This window comes from Camelus dromedarius, chromosome 7 (assembly GCF_036321535.1).
Source record: "Camelus dromedarius isolate mCamDro1 chromosome 7, mCamDro1.pat, whole genome shotgun sequence".
Taxonomy (NCBI): domain Eukaryota; kingdom Metazoa; phylum Chordata; class Mammalia; order Artiodactyla; family Camelidae; genus Camelus; species Camelus dromedarius.
In genome coordinates, this window is record NC_087442.1 from 70,588,793 (window position 1) to 70,609,439 (window position 20,647).

The 20,647-nt window shown below is 36.5% G+C and overlaps 1 protein-coding gene and 1 long non-coding RNA gene across 12 annotated transcripts in view; one reads left to right on the forward strand and one right to left on the reverse strand.

Moving 5' to 3' along the window:
* CACNA2D1 (calcium voltage-gated channel auxiliary subunit alpha2delta 1) overlaps positions 1-20,647 on the forward strand; it is a 425,079-nt gene that overhangs the window by 368,555 nt on the left and 35,877 nt on the right. Inside the window, exons 17-25 of one of the 6 annotated variants that reach the window (XM_064487623.1) lie at positions 157-225; positions 494-574; positions 3,633-3,689; positions 7,379-7,450; positions 8,697-8,768; positions 11,231-11,292; positions 15,543-15,619; positions 16,961-16,981; positions 17,642-17,702. In XM_064487623.1, coding sequence (XP_064343693.1) covers positions 157-225; positions 494-574; positions 3,633-3,689; positions 7,379-7,450; positions 8,697-8,768; positions 11,231-11,292; positions 15,543-15,619; positions 16,961-16,981; positions 17,642-17,702 — 572 coding nt within the window. The remainder of the gene's footprint in view (positions 1-156; positions 226-493; positions 575-3,632; positions 3,690-7,378; positions 7,451-8,696; positions 8,769-11,230; positions 11,293-15,542; positions 15,620-16,960; positions 16,982-17,641; positions 17,703-20,647) is intronic. The other 5 variants (XM_064487624.1, XM_064487625.1, XM_064487626.1 and 2 more) reach the window with 5 other exon arrangements.
* LOC135321709 (uncharacterized) overlaps positions 11,692-20,647 on the reverse strand; it is a 45,841-nt gene continuing 36,885 nt past the window's right edge. For 5 of the 6 annotated variants that reach the window (XR_010381720.1, XR_010381715.1, XR_010381717.1 and 2 more), the window contains one exon: positions 17,886-18,906. This is a non-coding gene — a long non-coding RNA (uncharacterized LOC135321709). Of the gene's footprint in view, positions 14,876-17,885; positions 18,907-20,647 lie in introns of those variants that run through there. The other variant, XR_010381719.1, reaches the window with a different exon arrangement.

A 20,647-nucleotide genomic window follows, 5' to 3' on the forward strand; every position in this document is an offset into this window, starting at 1 on the left:
TCATTGCAAATTGATACCAAAAGTGTCTCACTCATACATATATTTAAGCTGGTATGGAATTCAACCATTGTTAAGTAAAAGGATGAACATTGTATAATTGTGCAGAAATATGTAAATGTTTAATATAAAATACACCACCTTTTCTCTATCTTATAGAACCAGCTGATTCTTGGTGTGATGGGAGTTGATGTGTCTTTGGAAGATATTAAAAGACTAACAGTAAGATGCAATTTATTCCTTTGGTATTTTATCTGTTTTAAAACTCTGTACTAATTTAGCTTGTCCCTAAAGCACTTAAGTTATTCTTGAAAGTTATGTGCAGTTATGTAAATATTAGAAGAATGAAATATTAAAAAGAATGTTTAAAGAATATAGTGATACCATGTTATCCTTCTTTATGCCTTAAAATACATGTTTAAGAATTTTTTTCTTTAAAAGAGTGTGTATTTGTGATTATGACTCAGGAATCTTAAAAGTTTTTTTTTCTTATGGTTTTCAGCTGTGTCCCAATGGCTATTATTTTGCAATTGATCCTAATGGTTATGTTTTATTACATCCAAATCTTCAGCCAAAGGTATGTATATAATTTGTTTAGAGTGATTAGTGTTCTGTGAAAGTAATGATTCCTGTTCTTAATAGGGTCATCATTTTGAAATTCAATATATAGCACTGTGTATAAAGGAACATTATGTCTGTAATGTTCGTAGATGACAAGACCACAGTTTATAATATATGAAGGGTGTGAAAGCAGTTTTCATTTTCTCTTACCAATTTAGCTAACCAATATTCCTATCTCAAAGGCAGCCATTATCACCTCCTGTGCCTGAGTCTCATGCATCCCATTTGGTACTTTGATTAAGGCTGTAAGGTCGTGAAGGAGATTCCCTGGATAGGTGTGAACCTGGTAATGTTATTAATGTTCCTCTATGCCTAGGCCATTTCTGCTGGTAATTCTCTCTCCTTTCCATTTCCCAGAGTGTTTTTCTTTCTACTTCCAAGCAAGCTTATAAAGATACGCATGAAATTCAATAAGTAAAACTCATTGGGATGGGCTTCAGAAATGGGAAGAGTTTGTTAACCGTAAGGTATATGGAGGTGATAAAATTCCATACAGGAACCATTTAATCTTAATCTTTATGCCTGTTTTCCCAGATATAAAATATTTTCCTAAACATCTCATGCAACTCATTTCCCTTTTCATTACTGCTTCACAGGTAGGGTGGAACTTATTTATCTAGAGGGAAAATTAGTAAAAACTGTTACAATTGTAATTTATAAGTATCTTTGAGTTATTGTTTAACTTTGGAGGTAATATTAAGGATGCTTTATGCCACACTGGAGGGAAATATATGTGCACTTATGCACGCTATTTCCTTCTCCCCACTCACTGATAGTTACTGTTAGTGATACGTTAGGACGCAGACAAGTATGTGCACATAAACACACAGAGACACACAAAGCTGAGTCAGTAAATACTGTTGAAAAAAAATAAGAATTAAGAACCATTGAGACTGAGTGTAAAAACATATTGAATGGTTATAGTTAATATCTGTATTGTAATTTTCACTTTGGAAGCTATGTCCATATAAAATCCATCATGGTCTAAATATTTGCTAGTCGTGTGTAGCTGCTGATCACCCTGCATTACTTTTCAAGTTGTTATTTTGTTATAAATGTGGTATAAGCCTTTTTTCACATTATTATTAGTCTATCACAGCTCTTTAGAAACATGTCATGGTAAGTTCCTCTTAATAGAGTTGTTGATGACTGACTAATTATTCTATGTTTCCAAAATAGAACAGCTTTTTCTTTTAAATCTGTTTAAGACTTTTAAAATGTACAGTATTATTGTGTCCATGTCCAGTGCATTTTAAAGTATATTCCCATAAGTAAAGTGATTTAAAAGCAATACTAATGTAATGTGCTAAAGGGTATAAAGGACCCCTACTTTTTGTAGCTGGGTATTTTATGACTGTAGGTCTTAACTCCTTCCCCAGAAGGAATGAAAATACATCATAGACAAAATAATAAAAAAGAATAATGCATATAGAATGTGTATGTATACATATATATATAAATCCATCATTTAGAGGTAATTATTTGGAAAAGTTTTCCTCTTTTCTACATTTTTGTACAAATAAATATTTATGTAGAAAGTATTTTATTACTATTTGAATGGTATTAGCATATATTTGGTTCGTATTTGGAATAATCAATTTAGTAAAATTCATAGTTACAAAGAAAATATAAATTCTTTAGAAATCTGTATTAAAGCCCAGTTGAGTTTCTTCAGGGTTATGTTAGCTTTCCCTTTGTTTTATATATAGGAAATTATTAAAAGCAAGTATATAATAGAAAAACTTTTAAAATATTGTTTTAGAAAACCACTGAAAATTTAAAAAAAGTTTGAACAATCAGTGTATGATGTTTTACTGAAACTCATGCTTATGAAATAAATATGCCTATTAATGCTCATTATTAACAGATTAAATCTTATAATTTGTTTTTGTGGGTGACGGTGCCTGCTATGCAGATAGATACAAGAACCTGATAAAGGATGATAGAGTGTAAGACAATTGTTTTAGAAATTGGCAAATACAAAGGACCAATGTGGTTATAGTAGTGTACTAACAAGATTAATCATAATTTTTTCATCCAAGATTTACCCATAGATGTAAATGAAAATAATGCTATGTTCCACAGTCCCCGATATAATTTAATAAGGTCAAAGTCTAATGTTAATGCAAGCGATGTTTGCTGAATGTCTTGTGTTTTCTTCTTGAAAGTATAATTTTAATTCAAAGTATTTCAGTAAAATTTTGTAGGTTATAGAAGGCAGAACAAATGTCCTAAAGCCAAGAATATCAGAAAATAAAGTAGCTATGTAACCTTTTGCATATGAATTTTCTAAGGAAATAGTTATTACTTACCTTCTCAAAGTGTAGTGTCTCCACCATGACCACATTTTGACAGATGCTAAATTACGTATCCTCCTTCATTCTGAAATGCGTTTTCGATTTCTTCCATTTTGTTTCATAGAAATAGCTAGATTAAGTATATTTATTAGATACCTCATTTTGATCAATCTTAAGAACTATTTATTGTATAGGAAATTATGCACAGTTTACATTGTAGAAGTCAGTATTTTAAAGAAACCTGAAGTGTTATGATTGAATTCTCCGTTTGTTTCACAGATTTAACATGTGGTATAAGTAGCAAAGGCATAAATTTTAAGGGTTTAAGATCAAGACTTTTCAATCTCCTATAATATTTATATTTTTACACTTTCAAATCTTGTAACTTCTAAAAAACCCTGTGGTTTTTTAAATCAGCATAAAAGTTGTCTGAGACAAATCATCTGTCTCATTTCCTACTTTGTCACTTCTTTTTTCTATCAATAAAAGGAAAATATTAGTCATTTTGCTAAAAATTTTTTGAGTGTTTTTACTAGCATTACATTTGTTTATTCACGGGAAGTATTTTTAAGCTTTTGTTTTATGTATTGACTCATCACGAACTGTATGGTACCTGTTTCTACTCAAGGGAATACCTGACGGAAAGTGATGGTAGGCTGTTACCCTTCCCTGTGTCGGTATGTAGTAGGGTGAATTACCATCTCTTTGTTGCTTCAGCCTCTTGGTGTAGGTGCACCAACAATTAATTTAAGAAAAAGGAGACCCAATGTTCAGGTAACTGTGAGTGAACTTAGCGGTGCCTTCAAATTTGCTCAATCAGAGTTGAGATTAAGCTTCTCTTCCTAAAAGCATATGATTAATGCCACCTTTTTCCTGATACCGAGCTTCTGGAGCATGAGATGGAGATGAGCATATTTCTCAGCAAACTAGAGCAAAAATGTTATTAATGATGGCAGAGGGTACGCTTTTGCTAACTAAAGATTGCTGGCCTATTATGTAATAATGTTAACAATCAGAGCAATCATAAGGAAATGGCTTCTGAAAATAAATTGGTTATTAAATACTCGGAGATTAGTGTCAAATCCACGTAATCCTGACAATCGGCCTGTAAAATTAACTTCTTAGTGGGGATAAAATGGAATTCTGATGTGATAGTTCCTGTAAGCCACACGACTGAAGCCAAAATGTGTAAGAGTGCATCTTTGGATTAGAGGTTGGAGAAAGTTCCCTTTAGCTAATTTGGAAAGTCCGAAATTGCAAATAAATACTGCCTTTGCAGCAAGCTCATCATAAAATCTTCCCTTCATTTGCTGCATTATATAAACATTATCCTACACATGCATATTTCTGTAAGTACAATGAAAATAATCAGCATAAACGGCTACTTCCTACGGTTGAGTAGAGTTTAGTAAGAGCATTTCAGAATTTCGAAAAAAGTTCAGTATGACCTGAGGTTTTATATGTAAGCGTATCATTTCTGTTAAGAAGTTGATGATGTTATAATGGAGAGGTGGTATAGTAAGAAGAGATCATTAAGTTACGAAGTAGTAGAACTGAATTCCAGTTTGTTTTACTCCCAGGCAACACTACATCCTTGAGTAGGTCACTCCACCCCATAGTGCTTCAGTTTCGTTTTATGAAAAGCAGGAATGTTGAACTAATCATTGTTTTCTACCCTCCATGGTATAATCACCTAGGAAATTAAATATATATATGGATCCCCAGCTGCATGTCATGAAAATTCTGATTTAATTTGACCAGGGAGGGGGCCCAGGTTTCAGAATAGTTTAAAGCTTTAATAGTTCTACAGTGCGGGGCCAGTGGGTCAGTGGAAGCCTCAGTTCCCTTCTAGCTGCAGAATTCTGTATCCATCTGAATTTCATGTTGTTGCAAGTCTTCATGTCTTTTATCATCCTTGTAGAGGTTAAAATTATATTTATGTCTTTTCTTGATTCATTGCATTGTTTTATGTTACTCTTGCATGATTCTTTTTGTGTATCATCTCAAATTATACTCATTGCAGTCATGTTCATTTTAGTGAATGTTTAGTTTTGCAGTACTTTCCAATATTGCATGTAAACTATTGTGATATAATTTAAGAGCAAACAACCTGAAAAATGGTTTATTTTTGTTTTCCTTCTAAGGAAACTCCAAATGGCAAACTAGCAACCACACAAGACTTCTGAATGTGGGAAATATTTTTTTGAACTACGTAGTATGTTTGATACTACTAACTGCTAATTATTTCTATTTAAGTGTTGAAAACATTGCATTCTGCCTTTTATTTTAGTTGCACAAATGGTCTAGTCATGATATCAGTTGGTACTGAAGTATTGCAAATGAGAATTGTTAGATATTTACATGAAACAAAAGTATCAGGAGTGCAGAGAGTGCATTCCGGTTCCCCAGCCTTTCTTGGTGCTTTCTGATGAGAAGTCTTGCTTTTGAATTTTTTAGCCACTGTACCCAGGATGGGTCTTTTAAAGAAATGGTCAGCCAGATTGCCATTTAAAAAGCACAAGTTACGCATCGACATTTTTCTTTTATGATTTCCTTTTCCTCTCTGTGTCTTTTTATGTTGGATTGGGACATGATCTTCATATGCCAATTGTTCCTGATAATGCCTCCTCCATGCATGCTGTTTGGGTCTGGTCATGCTGTGCATTATCCATTTGCATGTAAGATAATCTTATTTATGCTTATATTTTATCATTTTGAGTATTTTGACTTTGTTTTGCAGTGAGTTAAAATTTTAATGCTGATATGAGGCTGTGTGAAAGTAATGTATTTCATGGGACTGTAAGCAATTCTGAATAATACTGTCAACTTTAGAGTATCCTTTTGATAAAGACTTTCTCAGGGTGGTTTTTTTAAAGAGAGGACTAGAATTATTGTCAGTGCTGGCTTTTATTTTGTTATGAAATATGTTACTTTTCAGAAGAGTATTTGCATCTGAGCCAGTAAGATGCTGTCTAACAGTGATCAGTATTTTCACCTACTGAATAATCTAATACTTATTTCCAATATTTAAGAAACTTTGGAATCCAGATATCAAGGTCATAAGCAGTGAATATGTTTTAAATTGAAGTGCCAGGCATGGTTGATATTGTTTTTAATTTGCCTTTAAGAATGCCCATGTATTTAAACTCATGGTAGTCATATTTTCAGGTAATTTCAAGGGCATTTTTGTTACAATTATGAAACCAATATATGTCATATATACTGTGCCATTCAGCATTTGAGATAAGTAAGCTATGTTTAATTGTAATGCATGTTTAATTACTGGTATTGACTTGAGTGATCAGCCCTCTTAAAATAGTGTTTAAAATAATGATGATCTGAATATATTTTTGAAGAGTCTGAGACTGAAATTATTAAAACTTCATTGACTTTGCACTAATGTAGCATAAGTTGTATCTATTACTTCTCTGTCTAATTAGTTATATTTTGATGGCATTTATTTTAGTAAGCATTAAAAATCCACTTTCTAGAATTTTGCAACTGTAAAATGTAGACAGCTAGTGTAATTTTATAGTCTAGTGAACTTTGAAATTCTGTGGCATTTTACATTATTTTGTAAGTGATATCAGAGAATAGTGTATTTTTGTTTATCAGATATTTTGATGTCCTTATTTTATGATTGGCATGAGGTAAATTTCTCAGATTAACACTTTCATTTGATATATTTATATAAATAAATAATTTGCTTGTTCCATAGTGAATTTTAACTTATTACACACGAGCAAGAAACAGTAGTAGGAGATGTTTAAGCAGGAAAACAGTGTCTAATGAAGCTACGGGTTGTTAGTCTAATTAGACGTCAGTTACAGTGGCTAATCTTTATAAAAATCTTTAAGTGTTGACCGCAAGTTTCATTTTACAAAGTTGACTTAATTTGACTTACTGAAGCATAATGCAAAATCCCTGAGATTCAGATACATGAAGCAAACGTGCATCTGTATGCATTTTAAGAAGGAAGAATAAATTGAGAAGAGTTTGTTTTGCTTAGCAAAGTTTTTAAAACAGTGTCCCTCATGTAATTTCTCACTTTTTACGGAATACAAGTAAAGAATGTGTATTAGTTACACGTTGCCTTTGTTTTATTGTCAAATATGTTCTCCATATAGCTATATTTTGCTCCTTTCACATCCCAGTTAAAGAAAAAAAGTATAAGTGGGTCTTCGGAAGTTGTGATTAAAAATGTACTACCTAACACAGCATTCAAAACTGCCTTCAATTTGTCTGCTGCTCTTAAATCTCAATTTTCTAGCGTACTTATTATTATTTTAAAATGTATATGAAAGAATATATACCTTTTTACAGTTATTTAGTCAGCTTTTTAATATATCTTAGGTAGGTAACTTTTATGGCATGAATGTCATATTTAAATGTCCAATACATTAATCTATGTACAGCATCATTTTATAATGCCATATGTGCTTAATTATTATTTTCCTGTGTAGAACCCCAAATCTCAGGAGCCAGTTACTTTGGATTTCCTTGATGCAGAATTGGAGAATGATATTAAAGTGGAGGTGAGTGCAATCCGTTGGCCTGAACAATAGCCTTGGGTGAGATGCTGGGATTCAGTCCATAAGTATCTGTTGAGCAGCTTCATTGTGTTGGTTCTTTATGGGTACTATATAAACAAAGATGATTTTTATTGTCTTTAAAAATGTCTAGATCCTGGGCTATCTCATCCAAAAGAGCATATGAAAAGGAATAAATAAAAAAAGTTGGGTGTGACTTTAATTTTCTTCTTTCTACTTCCACAGATAGATTTTTAAGTATTTCAGTATAAATATAACTTGTAAATTTCAATAGGAAACATAGGAGGACATTGGCATAGAATTGCAAGAAACGCTGGAGGGAGTTTAAGTATCCAGCCACCCAGTGAGCACCCTGAGGAAACTGCCATGTTTGTCTTAGTAGTCTTCACTCAGAAAATTTGTATGTTATTTCAAAGGCAAAATTGCATGCTGCTTCCTCTGAGAGGGCATTCCATGGTAATAAAGATAATCATTAATAATATTTAGTGAGTCCATGATACATGTCAGTCATGGATTCCTATAGCCTTTGAAATCGGTTTATTATTATCATTATCAGTATCATTACATCTGTTGTACCGATGATGTGTTGGAGATACAGAAGGTTAAATAGCTTATCTCCAGTTACTCAGCTCATAAGTAGTGGAACCAGGATTTGAAGCAGGCTCTGGTGCTCCAGAGCAGAGGTTGGTAGGGTTGTTTCAGAGAGATGGACTCCTTCTCTTATCTGTTCAAAGGCCACCGTGTTTCTTTTATAACTCATCACAGTGTGTTTTAATTTGTACTTGCTTTACACATTTTACACCTTTACTCTCTCAGTGTAGAACAGTAGAATCTATGTAATGTCATTACCCTAGACAGGGGCATCGTGCCGGGACGTCTCAGGTGGTAAATGAATATTTGTTGTAAAGCGTTCTGACAGGATAAAGTAGATCATGTAATGGTGAGAAGCTTGGTTTTGAGACTCTTCAACCACTGACTAACTAGTTATTGTTTAACCTCTGTTGAGTCTAAGTGCCCCCTTAATCAGTCCCGTAAAGTAATCGAGCACTGTTTATTAATTACATTTCACAAATTAATGATTGATTGAAATGGATTTCATTAAGGATGTTCCTCTTATTTGTAACTAATGTAAAATAGCGATAATGTGGCAGTTTTTAAAGGAATATTCCCACACTTCAGTAGGTGAGTTGAGTACGTGCAATAATAAAGGAATTGTTTCATTTTCTCTTAGATCCGAAATAAAATGATAGATGGAGAAAGCGGGGAGAAAACATTCAGAACTCTGGTTAAATCTCAAGATGAGGTAAGAATTAAGTCGAGTTTATTCTGTAATTTAAAAAAAATATTAATAATGATAGCTGATATTAGTAGTTTGTCTAATCTGTTAAAGTAATTTGTATTCATAAAAAAGGCTGTTTCTAGGAAACAATTTTTAAAGCATTCTTTGCTGGAGGAATATTTTCAATGAGATTTTTCTCTCTTTGAAATTGTTTTACAGTCATGTTGCTTTAGGTTTCTTGATGGATTCTTGTATCTTTAACAATATATTCTGGAAGATTACAGTTTGGCTGCATGTGTTTTACCAGTAAAAGAGCACACGGTAGGATGTGCTGTCTCCTTTGAGGCCATTTCAGTCATGCAGATTTGAGGTTAATATGTAATAGCCGTATGTTTTATATGGCTTGTGTATGGAGATGTGCTAATTGTTGAGTTCCACATATTAATTAAATTTTTTTTAGTTTTTTCTTTGTTTATTTGTTTCTGGCTTGATTTAACTTCTTTTACTGTTTATGCACTATTGCCCTGCATTTAAATCTGAAATTAAATCCAGTGGTGAGACACCTACCGCCATCAATTACTGGTACCACTGTGTAGCACCTGTATTGTTTTATGTTGACATGGAAAACTCCTTGAATAGGAGAAGGGTGTCCATCCATTATTTACATGTGGAGTAAACACACCCTCATCTGTTTGCATATTTGAGAAATAAATAGAACCGAGAAGCTTTTGAGCTTGGAAGGTTAATTAAGCCTTTATGTAAAACTTGAGTCCTTTCCTTTACAATCTCAGCCTTTTTTTTTTTTAAGGTGGGAGGTTATTAGGTTGATTTATTTATTTACTTGATGTAGGTTCTGGGGACTGAACACAGGATTTTGAGCTATACCCTCCCCCCTCATCCATTTTAAATGTAACGTTTCTCCTAATTCCTCAGCAGATGTCTCCCTAGGAAGGAGATGGGATCTCAATGTAGTGCTTCCTTAGCACGTAGCTTTCCTCATTCTAATAGCATGAGGCCCCATTACCGGAGAACAAGGCGGGGAGGCATATATATCAATGTCAGTGTTTGTGGAAATGTCAACTTTATTTACTTAGCCTTTTAGCCAGGCTATTTACCCCGTCACTTTTTAGAAGAAAGATGTAAACCACTCAGCATTTCGGCCAGTGTCTTCCTGTTGATTGGCCAATAAGAACTCCTTGACCTGCATATTCTTTTCAACTTACCAATTAGTTTTGGTTTCTATCAAGTCACTTTGATATTTCTCTCTTTCAATTTACTATGAAGTCTTCTTTTTGACCAATATACACCTATAGAATTTTCCTGTTAATAATATTGAAGAGAACATTGTCTGGTACATTTATTTGCCTAATGTGATACTATTTTGATATTATTTTTTATAACTTGCTGAACAATGCTAGTTTGCCAAAGGTTTTTTACGAGTAGTAACGAACAGGTAAATGTTATATCTGTTAGTTATTTGAAGAATTTTCCAAGTCTGAAAACCTCCTGAGCACTTCTGCGCTCCCTCCCACACCCTCCACACACAGAAATAAAGCCACGGGAATATGTGATGTAGAGAAGCAGCATGATGTAGTTGTTAGAAAATGAACTTGGCAGCATAGAGTTTCCTTCTTGCCACTTACAGTCCTCTGTAAGACTCGTCATCAGTGAGTTGTAGAGAAGAGTCGTGTTGCATTTACCCCAGTGTGTTGATTAAATGAGACAATGCCTGGAAAGTGCTAGTAAACGTTAGTGTTCTGATGAGGACGATGAAGCTGGAGATAACTGACAGTATGAAAGAATGCTTGTGGGTCATCGTTACACCAAATGGAAGAAGGAATCGTCATGTCTTACTGCTGTCCAGGAGCTGCACAGGAAAGAGTGTTCAGTATCCATGAAGTTACTCAGCTCTGTGCTTATGTTCCCTGGTGGATTTAGTTGTTTGTCTGACCTTCAGTGATACTGAGTAATTAGTCTCTTATGGTAGATAAATACTGTAATAATGGCCTAATAAGAAGAGTAAGTTGCTAATACATTTGAATATTACATTTGGATAGATTTGGATCCAGACTGAATGATTGCATTCATTTCCTGATATTACCGGTTTCTCTTAAACAGATACTCTACTGTGGAAATATCTGAGCAACGTCTAATATTTCGAAGTCCCATTTTATTATTAAAATTTATTCTTCAGGGAATTTTGCTTTTTCCACTTTTAGGTTAATTATTTGGCATAGAATACTAAGATCTTGCACTTAAAAATCCTTAAATTTGTCATGTGGGCATTATTTTGGTCTTAAAATCTTGCTTCACACACATATACTCCCGTAACAGAAGAAATAATTGTAGAATTGACTAGATCAGACATTTATGAAGAAGGACATTGAATGACCACTGAATTTATGAATAGATCCTAGTGTTCTGCTCTTTATGTAAAGTCACATAGAATAAAAAGTGATAGTGACTATATCAAACTTACGTTTTAGAGATATATTGACAAAGGAAACAGGACGTACACGTGGACTCCTGTCAATGGCACAGATTACAGGTAATAAACTACATTTATATGTGTGCTATATAAGAGTATTCAGTTCAGTGTCTGAAACCTATTTTTAGTAGAGATTTGTCCAGTGGATGAATATTAAGTCTTTACATATTTTATAAGCTACTTTCAATGTAATTCAATAGAAGTGTTATTCTTGCCAACATTAAAATGTATTAAGCTTATAGAGTCTTATTTTTTTAAGTGTAAAAAATGGGGAAAAGCTAAGAATATAAAATATAGAAGTGAAACTTACATGATATGCATATATTTGGTATTTTGTATATTGACGTTCGTAATAATAAGTGTTGACAAATTCCCTTTACGTTGTAGTCATCATGGCCGCAGACCTCCTCATTTAAATTGTCATTTAATTTACAGTGCTTGCAGTTAGGTTTCAAAGCAACTTAAAAATAAAACTTAGCACAGCGTAATGTAATGTGATATAAAATGCTCAACTGATGAGATGTTACCCCATGAATAGAAATTCGGAAGCATTCTGATCCCTTCAGTTGAGGAGAAAATTGGGCAGACTAATATCCTGTAATTGTTTGGAAAGTCTCCCTTCTTCAACAGCTGCTGAGCATTTTCTTCACTTGCGCTGCCTCTGAGGTCACAGCTTTCTCCGTGGTCCTGCGTCCTGCATCCGCGTAGAGCTGAGGCCAGTGTGACTGTGTCCTTCTTGTTACTCATGCTCTTTTCCTACTCCCTAGCGAACAGCCCCATCTTTGGATCTTATATCAGCAGATCACAGCACCCCCCACTCCTCCCTTTTCGCAGTCATCTCCCTCTCCTTCCTGTGAGATTTCGGCTCCTGCCTCACCGCCACCCTCTCCTACGTTCACTTAGATCACTGTCTGTAAGCCTGTTTGTGACATACCCAGACTTACATAAGGTAAAGCAAACGCTGTTTACTGAAATAAACTGTAGAGGAGATGACAACTCAAGGTAAAAAAAATTTATTAGAGTCTATAGACATTAAAGTAGTATATGAAATGGCTGTAAGAATTTCTAAGTACTCACTCTCAATGTCTGTACCTCACCTGAGCCGATGATGGTTTGCAGGTGGGCCAGGTCCCTGGACTGCACTGTCCATACCATTGACACAGGGGGTGCCTCTGGTGCCTGGACTCTGTTTTTTTCATCTCCTGTCCTCTACTGACCTTGCCGTTCCGCTATCTTAGCTACCTACTCCAAAGTCATGTTTTGCTGCTCTAAGACTGCAGCTTCATCAGAATCTGAATTTGATCGTGTGTGTGCAACTCTAAGATCACTACATTTCAGCTTTCCATCTCCTCCCTCTGATAGCCCAACTGCAACAGTCCTCTGACTCAGTGAAGACCTGAAATGCATCAATCCCTTGGACCTTTCCAGTGTCCTTGCCTCCTTCATGTCCTTGAACTTCTCTTTATTCAGCATAAATTCCTGGGTCTTAGTATGTTCACCCTCCTGCACACACCGTCAATTCTCTTCATCCTACTCAGGTTTGGCAAACATCAGTGTAGCCAATCCCAATCCCAATGAAAGTCAGTTATCACCAACCCCATGCTGTACCACATGGCCACAAATAGAAGTAAAATATTCATTGACTGGTAACATCACGTGAAATTCAGGACCTCTAACCTGAAGTGGACGTCAGTGGTTCCTGGTGATGTCAGAAGTCCCATGATTGCAGGATGCTTATAGATCACTTTGACAGCGTGTGTTCTCTCCTCAAGCCCATGTCTCTTGCCTGTCCATTTTCTCTCAGCTGATGTCTTCGCAGAGTATCAAATATCAGTTAGTAATATCTGTCTCCTTAAGCCTTGATATAACTTGATATTATGTATTTTGAAATATAGTAATTATTTTAATAGAATTCTCTTTGGTGAAAAGTTGGATTTTTTGGTGGTCTCAGTGATTGGGTGGAAAAGTATGTTATATTCCATGTAACTGAGTTAACCATGTTTATGGGAGTTACAAAAATATTGCGGGGGCTGTGCCATCCATCTGGTGGCCACTGGCGTTGTGAGACTTTCCTCCCTAGGAGACAATACAGCAGCCTTGGTCTGTGGGTTTTATAAGGAGAGAGACAGCAGCCCCTGCACAGGACAGCAACGTTGGCTCAGAATGTTGAGTAAAGATCTTATCTGCTGCTGTAGGTTGAAGGAATAATTGTTGTCTCAAGAGAGAAAACCAGTAGATTAAGTGTAACTATATTTTTCAATAAAATAACATGTAGCTATTAATAACAACTGGAGACTTACAGGCCAGTAAAATGTATGTTTGATATGTCAAGTGTGAAACTTGTATTGTGTTCCTTATGGGTTTCCACACTATTTTTTTATGGTGCATGAGACGTAACCCAAGCTTGCAGGGTGACATTGTGGCAGCCACATGATGTAACGTTACCGGTTTTAATTTGAAGTTTCTCTTAGGAGTAAATGCTGATAGGGCAATAAAAATGTCGTACTTTCCCTGGAGAGGGATTTGTAGGAGACAATCTTCAAATGCTCAGTGATTCTGCTCAACATTTTATAAGTGGCAAGTGAATCATAAAAGTCATGTTGCTTTCAGACTAATTGCACTGCTTATGTTAATTTTAATCTCTGCCTCCACTTAAAGGAAGTTACCTATAAAATGAATGTAGAGATTTTCATGAAGTCTATGTAATGTTTTATGTCTCTGACCTTTTCCTATAAGGAAAGTCTATGACTTAGTTAATGATGGAGCCAGATTTGGGAATTGGAGGTAACAAGCATCCCCTTGGTTTGCTATCGTGACTGCAGAAATAAATTGTAGCAAATAATCCCTTGCTTTTTTCCTCTTCAGAGAGTGAATCTGTAACATATATTTGTAAGAAGGAAGACCTGGAATTTTATATTTTGTCCTGTTCTGTATTGTTCAGTAAAGGAAAAAATAGGGGGCTGCAGTTTGGACATTTATCCCAAAAGCGTGGGGAAGATGAGGCTTGAGTGATTTAAAAGAAGGTCTTCTGCCCGTGCTTGGAAGTACTCAGAAGGCTAGAGACACACATTAGTTCCTGTGCACTGCTAAAGTTTGGGTTACAGGTTTTCAATGAATGTGAAATAACTCAGTTGGTCACAGTAATGAAACATTTTTTGAAAAGTGTTGCATTGAGAATCAGAGATACCATCATTTTTGGCATTCATTAGTTCCTTAGTTTCTTTCTATAATCAAAGGATAGTGAAGGTCCTTTGCAGCTGTAAGTGTGGCTCTGGAATAATTAATTATGTCCCCACATGCACATCAGCCGTTGTGAGAGGAACAGAATTACACAGATGCAGTTGTTCTTGGAAACTGCATGATATTCTGACATCTTTTAACAGTTCTAACACATTATGTGTTTTATTAATTGGCAACCTGAAGATGAGTACGGTGACCTGCCTGACAGCTTCTTATTTCGTAGAACGTTGGCTGGCAGGCTTGGTTGACAGTCCTGGTGTCTGACAGTCTTCTGAATTTGGCTTGAGATTTGCACTGCACCTCTTCCCCCGTTGGTACATCTGCCACAAGACTGCAGTAGCCCCATGGGTCTTGTGAACTATCGAGCTCAAGACGGTTTTCCTGTTGTACCCCATAACATTGTCTGAAATGGTGAGGGATATCCACAATCAGTGAACGTGAAATAAATGCAGTCACAGTGTTGAGTAAGAACCAACGGAATAAGCACATGCTCTAAGGGAACCTGAATTTCCAAGAGACGCTGAGGAAGTTGCCTAGAGATGAGGTTTACAGTAGTAGGTATTTACCTGCTCAAAAGAGTATTCCTCAGATGATTGTATGCATTGTGTGACAGTAATGACAATAATACTTTTTACGTGTGTAAGTTTTAAGAGTGTACACATGCTAGCAAGCGCTGTAACACTGTATATAATTCATTCAGGAGAGGATAGCCAAGTGGTATGATATGTTCACTTTGTGTAAACCTATCCCTAGTGTTGTGGTTTTGTCCACAAAGTATTTTAATATACTTTTCTAGAAATGTAGTACTCATGACATTTCTTCTTCAGCTAATATATGGGCGCATATAGTAGCTTATTTTCCGTATGTCTCTTCTGACTCTATACCATGTAAGGAACTGGGTGACTCTGGATGGCAAGACCGAATGAAGTGTCCTATTTGCTGAAGTAATAGGGCTTTTCCTTCCCACGAGGAAGACTTGGATTTTCCATGATCTTGATGTGTCTCTTTTTAAGTTATGTTTCATTTTTGTTTGTTTGTTTGTGTTTATGCTTCTCTTGTTTCTATTGCAGTTTGGCCTTGGTATTACCAACCTACAGTTTTTACTATATAAAAGCCAAAATAGAAGAGACAATAACTCAGGCCAGATGTAAGTACTGTGAAAGCGGCTGCAGGGTCTCTTTGTTATCTCCTAGTAGCAGAGGTGTGACTCCGCCTAGACTTTGGAATACCCACGGCTTATTATAGCTTTCAGTAGGTGCTACTACCAAATCAACAGCAATGATTCTAACCCATTCCAAACATGCAAGGAACAAGAAATATTCTACACAGATAGAATATGAGCAGGTACTCCAGTGTCACTGGCGGTCCCCACCATCCTCCCCTGCCTCGCTTTGTGCTTGTAGAATCATTGCAGCGCTGTGCCCTGTGTGTTGCTGTTGTTTTGAGGGTCTGCTAGCTGGCGCAGAATGTTTCACATAGTCTGTACTCATGGCACTATGTTAGTGAAGTTTTTTCTTTTCTCTTCTTTTCTTCTTCTTCTCCTTTTTTTTTTTTTTTTTTTTTTTTTTTTTTTTTTTTCTTTTTACATTTGGCAATAGTATTGGGCTCCACATCTTCGACTTTGAATAAAGTAAATTGCACTGGTCTTTGGCTTTGGTTTGGCAATGAATTTCTAATAATCTAAATTAATGTCTTCAATAACTCAAATGGAGTAGTTTTTTTTTTTTTCTTTTCTCAAAGCATCAGTTGGAATGTGGAGTAATTATTAACTCTAGGTGCATATTTCAAGTCATTCTTTGTCTTGGGTGACTAGATTTAGTAAAGTAAAATGACCATCATATCCTTTGTACATTACTGTATTATTCCTAACAACCTAAATTTTTTCCGATACGAGAAGGTAAAATATATATATGTATAGTGAATATATATATATATGTATATACCTCTTACATGTGACCTTACATAAGCTGTAGTTTCTTGCGTGTCTCTGTCAGTTCTTTTTTGCTCTGTGCAGTCCTGGTTCTCATTGTCCCTTGTGGTAATTTATACATTTATATTCCACTTTCACTAGCTAGATAGATATGATGGTCTTTTAACAAGCAGCACCTTTGCATGAGCTAGTTCTTCACTTGGTAAATGAGGGGAGGCCTAGTGGGTCTGTGATGATCGGTAAATGCTTCTGGTTCCAGGCTAGCATCATTGGCATTGCACTTGCATTAACCACTTTCCAAAATAGACCCTTGAAATCGACCCTTGAAATAAGCACAGTGCAGAGACGGTGCTCTAGTAGTAATTGGCAGGACATACTTGCCAGTCCTCAAAAATGTATCTTTTTTCCCCAGACTACAGCTGTACATAAGTAAACCTTTGATCTGTGCACAATATTTTTATTCAAGAAAGGCATTGAATAAAATATTGTTTGTGACCCCCTTTGCTTTACCCTCTTTTTTTTGTTTCCCTGCTTTCTCTTTCTGATGGATTTTCACAGCAAAAAAGGGCAAAATGAAGGGCAAGTATTTTCTTGTTGCTCGATTTCTTTCTGTTTAGTACACTTGACATTTCCAGTGATAATTCTGTTCCTTCTGGATATTATCCTCTGTGCCTCTCCATGGTCACTCAGACGGTCGTGGCAAAAAGGGGGGAGAAGAATACGCTTATTTTCATATGCAGCCGGTTTCACTTTCAAGTTTTTTCTTAGAGTTAAATATGTGTTTTGCTCCTTCCAATTACTAATTCATACTAGTGTGAAGAATGTTATTAATTCACCAAGGGCATTCATGGGGTTTATTGACATCATTGTCTTTTTCATAATGTTGGTAAACATTTTTATAATGACCTGTCAAATGAATCCCTCTGATGTATCATGGACATGAATCGCTTTTTAAACAATATCTTGGTTCTGGTTGGGTTAGTACATGGGAAAAGTATAGACGTAGTAGCATTGTCTTTGATAGAAGTGATTTCATCCATTTATGAAAGTGAAATTGATTTTATTACTGGAAAGTATTGGGGAACTGTATGGTCCCTGATATGTTTTAACGGAGGATGTAAGTCGTCTATTTTTTTTTTCTTATTAATTAGGGATTTTTTTTTTCCAAATGCTTTGTCATCGAATCTCTGGATGCATATTCTGGATTGTTTGTCTAACCCTGTAATGTTATCTTTGTAGATTCAGAAACACTGAAGCCAGATAATTTTGAAGAATCTGGCTATACGTTCTTAGCACCAAGGTAGGTCTTGTTTTGTTTTGCTTTCTGTTTTATAGCTTATGTGGATGCACAGGTCTTTAGTATTAGGTGTGAGGTCGGGTCGAGACTGCTGTGGGTTATCGCATGCCGTCTTATAGGACAAAAGGGAACAATAACTGAAACTGACATTTAGTCATCCAGGTACTTAGCAGCTGCCATGTGCTAAGCAGTGTGCTGACCTGGGGAGATGGTAGTGAATAGGATAGATGTAGGTTGTGATTTTGTTGGAGCTAACAGTATATCCCACAAGAATGAAGAGTGTATTTGCGTTTGTGACTGTGTATTCACGTACGGACTCTGTGTATGTACGTGCCCCGGGAGGTAGATATGCGTAGATACACAGATACTTATGTGCGGATATACACACGAGAATGTGGGTACCTCAGAGAATGACTGCTTCAGTTGTAGTCTTTTAATACTCTTAACACAGGTTTTTGGGAAGACATATTTTAATAGTGACAGTGTCTCACGGGAGTTTTAAGGTTAACATTTTTTCCTGATGCCCAGTTTTCTCTCTCATATAATCCCCCTTACCTAGCTCTGATAGACACTTGCATGTCTGCCTCTGTTGTCTTGTAATGATTTGAAACTCCATTCAGTAACTCCAAGAGTTTCTTTATTCCTGTTTCTCCCCTTAGTTTTTGACTTCCAATGTCCAGCAGACACATATCATAATACAAATGAATAACATCCTATTAATCTAGGTGAAATTAAGGAGTGGAATAGATTCAGAATCTTGTAGTTTTTAAGTCTCCTATTTTTTCCTTCTTAAATGACCCTAAGAACTCAAAGAAGAGGGTCATGGAAATTGGTCTGAGTTACTCTTTCAAGTTTATTTCTGTGTAAGAATATCTGAATTGTTGGTTCGTCTTGAAAATATGGGGAATGTATATACAGAACTGTTGGAGAAATCGCTGCTTACAGAGCATGTTCCTGGCCGTGGGAGTGACTCTGCCCTCGAGCAGCTCTCCTGCGTGCATTTCCTTGGGTGTGTGACGCTGCCGAGCACAGGCTCCTTGGGCTCTCTGCCTCATCTTACCTGGTGACACGCTGTCGTCTTTTTCCTCCTCCCTCCCTCACATGAAGCTGCTGGCCTTGGCGCTCTGGTCTTCCAATTCCCAGGCTGCAGACATACCAGGGACGCCCCCTTTTCTGTGCTCACAGTTTCAGGTGATGGCTTCCAAATCTACAGGATGGTCATAGCATTTAAGAGGAAAATAGACATCTGCAGATCCCAAATTCTGAATGTATCCCTCCACCCTCCACTAAATCCTGTATGTAAAACAGATAAACAGCAAAGTCCTCCTGTATAGCACAGGGAACTATATTCAGTACCGTGTAATGGCCTGTAATGGAAAAGAATATGAAAAGGAATATATATATGTGTGTGTATAAGTGAATCACTATGCTGTGCACCCAAAATTAGCACAGCACTGTAAGCTGACTACATGTCTCAATTAGGAAAATAACAGGATAGACAAAAAATGCGGTTTATAGACTGTATGTTACTGTATAAGATGAAACAGTATATTTTCAGACATAGGGACTACTAGATAGCTAGATAGATACAGATATAGATATAGATATATGTATATATTTCAATACGAGACATCTATGTTTGTGGAACGTAACAGGAATCTTTCCTGTATGTGCTTCAATTTCAGTGTCTCCTAAACACGTGTCCTCTTTGGAGAACTGTTCTGTCTGTGTTGCTTCAGTAATGAGAAAATTATCCTCCCCAAATGCCCAATCTTGAAGCCTGTTAGGTGTCTTCCACGTGTATGTAACTTCTGATCCATCCCCAGGTCTTGCCAAGTAGAAAGAATCTTACGAGTATCAAGTGTATCATCAAACTCTGTTGCCTGCGTTCTAGTACCAGCCACAGGTTTCTCACAGCCTAACTGCTACGGCAGCCTGATTAACCTCACTGCCTCTAGTATTGTGCCCTTACCTCCCAATTCTTGTCTCCGTTTTGCCACCGGAGAGTTTTTTAAATTTCGGTGAAATCAAGTTTCTCATCTGCTAAATCCTAACCAATGGCTCAGTGTCGTCCTCATGATAATCTGTACAGTATACCGTGGCTTTCAAATGTTCTGTCGCTAGTCCCAGGTTCCATTGTGGTCCCGTCTCCTCTAGATCAGGGGCTGACAAACTGCAGCGTCAGACTGGTTGTGTATGGCATTCAGGAAGGTGTACTGGCACGTGGCCGCGGACCTTGGCTGGTGTCCGCAGCTGCCTTCCCTCCAGAGGCAGAGTGGAGTGGTTGCAGCTCAGACCTCTTGGCCCACAGAGCCTGAGTCGTGTACTCGCTGGGCCTGTAAGCAACAGTCTGCCAACGTCTGCTCCTAATTCCAGCCATAGAACACTTGTCTGACTTCCTAAATGCATTGGGTTTTTTGTCCTTACCCTTTCCGTCAGCTAATTTTCCTTTCTATTTTGGAGTGAATGCACACACTGCCAGTTACTCCCAAGCTCCAACCTCAAAGCTCCTTCATCTGGGAATTTCTTTGCCATCATCGCTGGATTAGACACCCTTGCTTGCTGCGCCATGCAATGCTGTATTTCCCGCACTAGAGCGCCGCCACATTTCATGTTACTGACTTTCTCCAGAAGAGACATGATGGCATCAGTTTGACTTCCCATTTCATACTCAAGTCAAATCCATTGCCTGATGCACAGTAGGGGTTTTATAAATATTTGGCGAGTGGAGAATCTAGAGAGATTTGAAGAATGTCTTAGAAATCACAGTAGTAATAAGACCTGTAGTCCTACTAGCAGTGTTTCCAATACAAATAACTGAGCAACGTAACTGCTAAAACTAGTTGTAACCAGAAAGGAAAATATCCACATAGCACAGATGTGAGAAGAGATGGAAATGTCAGGGGTGCTTTCTTGCTGAGACTCTCCCTGCATCTGAGATGTCTTTT